Source organism: Labrus mixtus, chromosome 12, assembly GCF_963584025.1.
Source record: "Labrus mixtus chromosome 12, fLabMix1.1, whole genome shotgun sequence".
Classification (NCBI taxonomy): Eukaryota; Metazoa; Chordata; class Actinopteri; order Labriformes; family Labridae; genus Labrus; species Labrus mixtus.
In genome coordinates, this window is record NC_083623.1 from 20,171,254 (window position 1) to 20,181,063 (window position 9,810).

At 37.4% G+C, this 9,810-nt stretch overlaps 1 protein-coding gene across 1 annotated transcript; it reads left to right on the forward strand.

Annotated features, from left to right (window-relative positions):
- Window positions 1-1,028: 1,028 nt before the first annotated feature.
- LOC132984570 (poly(A) polymerase beta-like) lies at window positions 1,029-6,522 on the forward strand. Its single transcript, XM_061051423.1, has 13 exons — window positions 1,029-1,205; window positions 1,460-1,526; window positions 1,628-1,709; window positions 1,837-1,946; window positions 2,040-2,093; window positions 2,188-2,299; window positions 2,416-2,505; window positions 3,951-4,089; window positions 4,243-4,315; window positions 4,406-4,526; window positions 4,727-4,811; window positions 6,025-6,078; window positions 6,268-6,522. Exons 1-13 carry the CDS (start codon window positions 1,030-1,032, stop codon window positions 6,389-6,391), a joined length of 1,287 nt encoding a protein of 428 aa, XP_060907406.1. The 5' UTR covers window position 1,029; the 3' UTR covers window positions 6,392-6,522.
- The last annotated feature ends 3,288 nt before the right edge of the window (window positions 6,523-9,810 follow it).

Here is a 9,810-nt window from a genome sequence, read left to right on the forward strand (position 1 = left end):
TCTTCAGGTAGGCTAAATAACAAATGTCACATTTGTTTTTGTTTTTTCACATTTGTATTTGCTTATCCCTCATTATGTTGAGTTGCACACTTTTTAAAAAAATGATCAGATGTTACAAATGAAATGGCCCACTGATTGATAATATCTTAAACATCAATCATGGAAGTAGCCTATTTGTGCTTTGAAAAAGGTTCATATTATCACTCAACTATAATATGTGCAAATTGTGTTTATGTCTGACTCCTGTAGGCAAAAAAAAAGAAAAAGTTGATCTGAAAACACTTCTTGTTATAGTTTGAATTTGTGTACAATGGCCTACGCGACATTAATGATGAACTGCACTACTTGTGGTTGATTTTAGAAATGAAACGGACGTTTTCTAGGCTTGTATCGTGCTCATAGTTCGTGCTACACGTTTTTGTGTCCACCTGACCAGTGCTATGGGGGGAAAAGTTAATGTAAACCCTGAATACTGTAAGACTCTAAATAACAAATAGAAACCATAACATTTCTATTTTGAAAAAAACATCTATAACAATTATATTAAACCTAGCGCATAACTTAGGGTAGCAGTGACGTAACACACCACCCTCCTCCCCGTCCCCCTCTCTTCGCATGCTGTGACGTCAGATTCTGTTCCACGTTGTGACGCTATAGAGGCTACTGTGACGACTCTCGTTCCAGAGCCGGACCAGAGTTTACGAAAGACTTTGACTGCTGGTCTCAGCTCACTTTGCCCTGGTCTACTGAGAAGATAAGACGCAAATTTCTGACTCGAGAAAACACAAAAGTACTTCATCTACCTGTTTCGCTACAATGTCTCTGTAAGTACTTTTGTAGTGTTTGTCTTGCTTTTCAAACATTGAAGCTAGACCAGTTCACCTGAAAGACAGTCAACTTTGAATCTCCTGTATTCTGTCAGTTTTGGTTTTGTCAAGGTTTCTGTAAAGGTTTCTCAGTAGAGTTGATTTGTTGTCATTGTTACATGACTTGTGCACTAACATGCAAATGTCACTTTTCAGTAAAATTATGAAGAAACAGAGGCAAACGCCACCATCAATACCAGACACATCTAACTGGTATGGGATTACTCCTCCAATCAGTGAAGCTCTGCCTGAAGAGGCTGACTTGGTCCGGACCAAAAAATTGGTTGATGTGCTTAAATCATGTGGTATATTTGAGGATGACTTGGAGCTTCAGCACAGGTATGGCACATGTTGCATGTCATTTTTTTAAATAGTAAAAAACACATCTTGAAGGGGTAGTCATTTTTAAGATTGTTTCTGGGACTGGGCGTCTCTGATTTTGTGCCACTTATCAGGGTTTCTTTGCAGCAAAAAAGGGAAATATCTGAGAAATTTGAATGCATTTTGACGACTACAAACTGAAAGGGCCGTAGCATGCTTTGTTTTAAAAAATATGACCATGTTTAAAAAGTCTCTATATGTTTTAATTGCAGAGAGAAAGTTGTCAAAAAACTGGAGTCCCTCTTTAAGGACTGGCTCAAAGAAATGTGTGAAAGCATGGTAAGACATCCTTTTGTTTAAAAACCTATTTTGTTGTTTCAATATTATGTTTGTGAAAAAATTTGGTTGCATAACTTTTTAACTACTTTTGGTGATTTTAGAACTTACCGGAAGTGGTAACAGCAAAGGTTGGAGGCAAGATCTTCCCCTTTGGCTCCTATCATTTGGGAGCTCATACAAAAGGTATGTAACGGTTTCTTTCTCACACTTTAGGAGCATACTAGAAATAATGAAATGATACTAAATTGGGAAAAGTGATGTTCTACATGTTACTCAATTTTAACAAAGCCTTTGCATTCATGTGAACCAGGCGCTGATATTGACGCCCTCTGTGTGGGTCCTGGATTTCTGGAGAGGAAGCAATTCTTCACCTCTTTCTATGAGAAGCTGAAAGCTCAGAAGGAGGCCAAAGACCTACGGGTATACCATATAAATAATTAAGTGCATGCAAGTCAAAAGACATATCCCTATTTGTGCATCAATTTACTGACAGTATTGTTTTTTTTGCTTTAGGCTGTTGAAGAGGCATTTGTCCCAGTCATCAAACTTTCCTATGAGGGGATTGAGGTAAATGACACCCCCTACATTCTGCAGGATGCCTTAGCTAAAGTTTTGTGAAAATGTTTTGAGTCGCTATTTTTGTATTTGTGTTATCTCTTAGATTGACTTAGTCTACGCCCGGGTGGCACAGAGGAGCGTTCCTCAAAATATAGACATCCTCGATGACAATTTTGTGAAGGGCATCGATACACATTGTGTCAGGAGTCTCAATGGTGAGTATCAGATGAAGACCCAGACACAATACTGAATCATTTTGTCTATTTGTGGTTAACCTTTTGTTGCTCTGGCTATCTGTGATACTTTTATTTTATCATTCCTATTTTATTAGGCTACAGAGTTACAGAGGAGATCCTTAGGAACGTGCCAAACGTTTTTACTTTCCGGCTGGCTTTGAGAGCCATAAAGCTGTGGGCCAAACGTGAGTACACAGATTATTAACTTAAAGTTGTCCTAGTAATCAATAATTACAAACAATATCCAATGTGTTGACCTTCATTGTTACAAATGTTATTTGATGTTGACCTAAGTAAATAGATAATGATTTTAGATATCTAGAACAGCATACATACAATAATGTTGTCAAAAGGTTCAGTACTTTCATACTTTTCAATACCATGTGTTTTAAAACAATACAATCTCTGTGATGTAATGATTGATAGTTTAATAAAAAGTATTAAGTACAAAAGTATTAAAACCCCCCAAAAGATCTTCAGCCATATTTTCATTAAAAGCCGTAGACGAGAAAGTGAGCAGCTGCTGTTCAATCTAATATACAGGTCGGCAGATAGTGATGTTTCTCGAATCCTTCTGGTTTTAAAGTTACATTTAGGTCTCTTACAAACATACAGGCAGCAGAGAAGGTGACAGTGGATGACACACTGTCTGAATTTCACAAATACATTGGCAACATTTCAGTACCCAAACATTGCTAAAAGTATTTTTGCATTTCAAACAGTGTGTGGGAGTTTGCCTCCAATTTTTGGTCATTAACAAGAAATAAACCAATATTTGGTGCTCAGGACTTCTTCTTTTTTTGTTGCTGTTGTATTGAAATAGCTATTGTTTTTGATTAATTTTTACTATTATCATATTGAAGTTTAAAATTCTGTTATCATGACAACCCCAATGTACAACCTGAAATATGATGTGTTTCCACATGTTAAGTATAAAGTTACTGCACTATGTAATGTGAACTAAAAACTTACACATTGTTTTAAAACTGAACTGACTAGTGCACATCTAATACTTTAGTTCAAAGTCACACAACTCAGTTCAAAATTAATTAAACTACACAATTGTCTTTGGAACAAAATAAGAACTTTAATCTCAATGTTCTAGTCATGATGGAGTTCATTGTTTATACTGGAGAAAAGAGAAACAACCTTTATCCATTTGTATATATAGTTATCCGTGTTTGAATGTCTCCATTGATATCTTGTTTGTTTTGTCTAAAGTATATCTGCATTACTGCCTAATTGCTTTTTTAATAAAAAGAACAAACAATGCACAGACTTACTTAGCTTTATATCCTGTAAGTGCACCACAAATGTGTATTTGTAGATTCATCTTATGAAATGTTAGAATACCTTCATGTGTAGGTCTCCTCTGAAACATGTTTATATCTGTAATCGTGCTTTGTCAGACCAACGTATGGATGTTACATGTTTTGATGTTTATGTCATATTTGTATTAATTTACCCCCAACTGAACACCTCTTCTTGGAAAAAAAGCAAAGTAACAGAAAGAGATCATGACAAAGTCAGCAGTGGGTTAAACATATCAGAGCAGCCCTTTGTTTAGATTAAGGAAACATGGTGAACTTGAGATTTTCAACCTTTTTCTGCTCCTCTTGTAACTCTTCAGGGCGTAACATTTACTCTAACATGCTTGGCTTCCTGGGAGGCGTCTCATGGGCCATACTAGTGGCTAGAATTAGCCAGGCCTATCCAAATGCTTCAGCATCCACCCTGGTGACCAAATTTTTCAAGGTCTACAATATGTGGTAAGTCATCCCATTTCTGGTGTCTCCTTTATGAGGAAAAAACATTAATGTACTAAAGGACACTCTGTAGGGCCAGGCTGGGTAACAGTTCTGCATGTAAATCTTTGGCTTAAAATGCAGTGGATAAAAGAAGAATGTTGTGCTTTCTGTCAGGGAGTGGCCAATCCCGATTATGCTGAAGAGAATAGTGGATCAGGGCTTTCAGCTCCCTGTGTGGAATCCAAGGGTAAGTCCTCATGATGTCAATAATTATATTGTCAAATTTACCCAAAGACAACAGGTGAGCTCAAAATATTGTCTTCATCTGCATTTCTAGGTGAATCGAGCTGACCGCGCCCACCTGATGCCCGTCATCACCCCATCATATCCACAGCAGAACTCCACCTGCAATGTGACTCGCTCCACCTTAGCTATCATACAGGAGGAGATAAAGAGAGGTATGTAGTCACTCAGATGATTTTCTCCCCCCTTTTCTCTAAGTGAAAAACACTTGATCACAATCATAACTTCCACAAATCTGCTTTTATTTGTGATTAAGCTGCCAAACCATGTCAAACTCATAACTTCTGAAATGCTACAAGAATCTTGTATACAACGTGCACAGGCTTACAAAAAGGTTTTTATTCCTCTTTCACAGGACACACGATCACTGAAGAGATCCTGCAAAACAAAGAAAACTGGTCTAAACTGTTTGAAACTTCAGACTTTTTGGAGCAGTACAAGTATGTATTATTTAGTCCAATATGGAAAATGAGTTATACATGTATGAAATACTCTCAAATATGCACTGCTTTCTAAAATATGGACATTTTAGCCTTTATTGTAAATGTTAATTCATTTGATTATGCTCCAAGAAATTGATGTCTGTTAGAAATGATTTAGTTCAAGCTTCAGATATGAAGTAATTTTGTTTTCTTATTGTTGTACTTGGCTGTAAAAAAAGTATGAAAACCCTGTAAAAATGTTCTGAATGAGTTTGAACAGATTGTACTTTTGTGCATGGATATAAAAGTGAATTCTGTGATTTGTTGCTTTAACTAAACTGGTGGAAAACACGTTTACATGATGGTACTGATACAGTTTTGACGATAATCATTGAAAATGTTTTCTGCCTTACATGTATTTTTGAAGGCCTCTGCTTGTTGTGTAATTAATGTGCAAAAGCAATCTTTTATTTTTGTGTCATTACTAACGATGTAATGGTTTATTGTGTGACTGCCTTGAATTTGTACTTTAATTGTCGAACAGTTTGAATGGACTTTTTGTCAGTTTGTCTCTGTCTGGATTTATGATTTTTATTTTTTTAAACTCCAGACCTATGTTTGTACAAAACTGTAACCATTCACTTCCACTGATGAATGACATTGATGGTTGGATGTTTGAATTAGTGGTTTTGATGTGTGCTGTCTGACTTAAATTTGTTGTTCTGGACCATGTTGGAGTATCTGTAATTATTATACTGTTGTGATTAAATAAACCTGCTGTGTGTTCGGATCTCTTTTGTACTGAGTTGAATCAGCTGAGTTCATCAGATGATTTTCTAACACAAGACAACTTGTTAGTTCTCCTAGGGTCAGAACAGGCAGTCTGTGTTTTACAGTATGACTAATGATGTAGTTACAAGCATGAGGAAGACTGTGTTTCAGATAGTCAGCACTCTTACAGCTTCTATGCTTTTTAAAAAATCACATGTTGAGATACAACAAAAACAGATTCACAGCATAGGAAGTCAGCAAGGTTTTGACTTTAAATCAGTAAGGGTATAATGAATGAAAGTGTTCATCTTTTTAAAGTAATGCTACTTTACTGCAGTGTGCCTGCTTGGAGTATGAATCATGCATTCCTTCAATAATCAGTAAAACTAAGTATGATGAATAAAATGAGCCCCAGCCTTGTGCCGTCTGCTGCCATTGTTTTGTCTCTTTATTTTTCAAGGCATTACGTTATGCTGGAACTAACTTCAGCTACAAAGGAGCAGCAGCTAGAATGGTGAGTACACAGAGTGAAACTGGAACAAATGTAGACATTTTTGTAGACGATCTCACATCTTTGGGCGAGAGCACTTCTTATTCATGCCTGTGGTAGTCTCTTTGAGGGAGAAAACAGTTTTAATATTTTATTTCCAGCTCCTGTGCTGCTTTTGTCTTTCTGAACATAATGTTTTGTTCACTTCATCAGGGTCGGCCTGTTGGAGTCTAAAATCAGACACCTGGTGGGAAACCTGGAGAGGAATGAGCTTGTTTCTCTGGCCCACGTTAATCTGCAGTCATTCCCTGGACCCCGAAATAGTGATGGACAGTAAGGACACGTGATTTTATGAATATATTTTAATTTTTTGCCAGAGGCTTCTTTGAGAAGCCAAAAGTGGCAATATCTTTAATGTTGGTCTTTGCCTATTTTTATTCACATGCTGCACATTAATTGTCAGGCTGCTGTAAAACGTACTGATGGTCGTCATGGTAATCAAAAGGTATCTATTAGTGTGTCTTACCTGTCAGCTCATTGGTCTGTATTTCTATCTGTTTCAGAAGCACCACATTTTGGCTGATTGGACTCGTCTTTGATATGGACGTGTATTTATACAAAAAAGTAGACCTAAGTGTTGAGCTCCAGTCCTTCAAAACTCATGGTATGTTTTTTTAAAAAAACAGGTAAAAATCAAACAGTGATGTTGTAATTAACCTTTTAATCTGTGTTGCTGCAGTCTGCAGCCTGGCAGAGAGCTATGAGATGTCTGACAACGGGGTGACCATATCAGCCAAATATATACTGAGGGAAAACCAAAGCTGGACGGTACCTGATGAGAGCAAAAGGGTTTTCAAAAAAGCCAAGCCCGCAGTGAGCTGCCAGATTTCAGCACCTTGCAGCACAGGTCAAACGGCCACGACAGGAAAAGGCTGCCCTCAACCTCTGAAGCCAGCAAAGAAGACTAAAGCTGACAAGGTATGCCAAGCCGTGGTTGGTTGATTAGCACATGCCGTTTAAATAATTTGTTCACCTTTTGTAGTGATACACACATTCGCTGTGGCAAAATTGAAATGAAATAGACAGAGCTGATATTATTAAAGCCATACATGAAAACACAGCTTTCTACATACGAGTATCCTTTTATCCTATTAAGTATTTAGTATGTATAAGACTTATAATTTGTGGTTAATTCGTGGCCGGGTGCTTCACATTGACTGATCAAGAATTACTCTGGTATCATGATAACACGATACATCCAAATGAGACACTTTAACACCCTTTGATTTTTATGGATTCCAACATAAAAATGGATTATCCCTGCACAAAGTGCGGACTAGCTGTTTCCTTGCTCCAAGTCTTTTTTTTATCTAAACTACACTGATCTAAGCCAAAAAGCCAACAAGAGAATTTCTGTAGAAATGTAACATACAAAGATATTGTGGTAAGATGTGAATCAAAACAAAATCCATCTACATGTCCCTTGTGCAAATTGTTACAAAAACAACCTAACGTTTTTTTCTTGTTTGCTGTAGGAATCAGTTTCTGTGACAAGCAGCCCATGTGTGCTAACCTCCGTGGTACCACAGGGCATAAAGAGACCTCTTTGTCATCAACCGGACACTTCATCTAAGAAGTTGAAAGTCGATGAGCAATCCCAAAGCACCTGTTCTGAGTCCTCTCCAGGTGTTATGCACAAAGAGGCCATTAATGCACATGAGGCAAACCCTGGTCCTTCTCAAAGCACCAAGAGACCTCGCACTTCTGAGCCTGAGTCACCAAGCAAGAAATACAAACCTAACCTGGTAGGCAAAACTGTCTTTCCATAGTTGACCTGTTTACTGTGAAAACTCAATTCAACCTCTCAGCATGTAATCGATGTATTGAGTCATAAGATCCACTGCTTACAAAGGATGCTTCCATTTGTCCTTCTCAGATGGTCCCTGATAACGATCTGTCCGACCTGCCTCCCAGCCTCTCCAGACCTATTGTAGCTGCAAAACGCTCCATCAAATTTAAACTTGTCAGGTACAGCAACGAATCATCAATGGAAACATGCTCCCTTTCTGCTTACATTTTTCTCTCTCATGTCTTGTTATGTGCCCCATATAACAGACATCCTCACATACAAAATTAATGGTTTGATTTAATGATAATAGAGCGCCACCGTTGTTTTCCTTTTGAGCCACTAGAGGGCAGTGAAGCCTTTCTGCTGGCCTTTTCCTGAACTGTAGCAAAGGGATGAGTACTCAGACACGCTGTGTTCAGACAAGTCAGTTTGTGACAGCAGCCCTGATTCAGATGAGAGTTAAGGGAGCGTCTTTACTCTCAGTTATCTCTCTATAAATGGTTTTAACAGGAAGAAAACAAGTATTTTTTTTATGCTTGCACTTAATTCATTGATTTGCTCTTCAGATAACAAAGTGCTGATTAATGATTGTATGATTCATTTGTGAGAATAATCTGTCATGATGCGTTCATAAAAACAAGTATTCTTTCTATTTTCCCTCGTGTTGTTTGATCATCTTCGGTGAAGTGCTGTACCCAGAAGATACGTTTTTTTTTTTTTACACTTGACCTCTGTTAGCTCATCACAGAGTGATGCTTTGAAGTCATCTGTAGACTTTGATTAATTGTAATAAAGGACAGGGAGAAACAAACATCACTCATTATCAACAATAATTGTTTTTAGGACAATTTTGAATGAAGAGGATAATAGCAAGTGTGCTTAAGATTTGAGTACCGCAAAAAAAATAAAAATCACTCTCAATCTAGCGCCATTAAACACACAAACTGTATAACTGGATAAAACTGGTGCATTAAAGTGTGCAGAACCTGGCTTTACTTCACACAGTCATTCATCGCATATTAACAATAACATCCTCAGTTGGAGTTTTATATCATCACATGATTATTAACGAGATTTCCACTGTTTTTGGATTTTTTTTTTTTCTTCATTTCTGAGACTCAGTAATCCCACGATGCATTTCTTGGCCAGTACTCAACAATTAATTACATGAAATGGGCATCAGACTTCTTTAATGCACCTGAGCCATCAGTTTTCTCATCAAGTGATAATGTGAAATGGTTTCTGAGTGCTAGAGGGAGAACAGGAGGTGGATAGTTTGGTTGACCACTGCTTGACCTTTAATTTAGGCCCCTATTGAACAGTCTATTTTAATCTGTCCTGTATAATTAAAGTGCAATGAAACTGTTATTTTCTCAGAGAAGAACTTTCCTCACAAATGGGTTTTTTGATAAATAAATGATATGACTCGTAATAATTCAAAACATTTAACCAGACATAGTCCTAAAAAAAAGGTTGAGATGTGTTTCATCAACACACCACGGTCTCGCTCCTCTCTTTATTGTTTTCTTGTTGAAATGCAGAATGTGTATCATTAGTTGAGGGATTTGTGCCAGACAAGACACCCAGATACTCAGCCATAGGGAGCAGACTCATAACATGGCCTAGTTAAAGGTTTTCTGTTGTTTGCATCCCAATCCGGTCAAAATTTCCCAAGATGAGGCTTGTAAGAGCGTGTATGTTGTTGCTTAGGAACAGTTTTTCTTGTGCCCCCGGTAGGTGGTCTCTTTATGAATATCATTACATATCTCCATTTAGGGTAGGAAAGACAGCTTTATCCCTTGCAGACCATGTTTAACACTATTTTCAATCCTAAATCTGGGAGGGATGTTATTACTCTGTGTAGTTTTAATTAGTTGTATTGTGATGCAAAGTAACAGTTGACATTA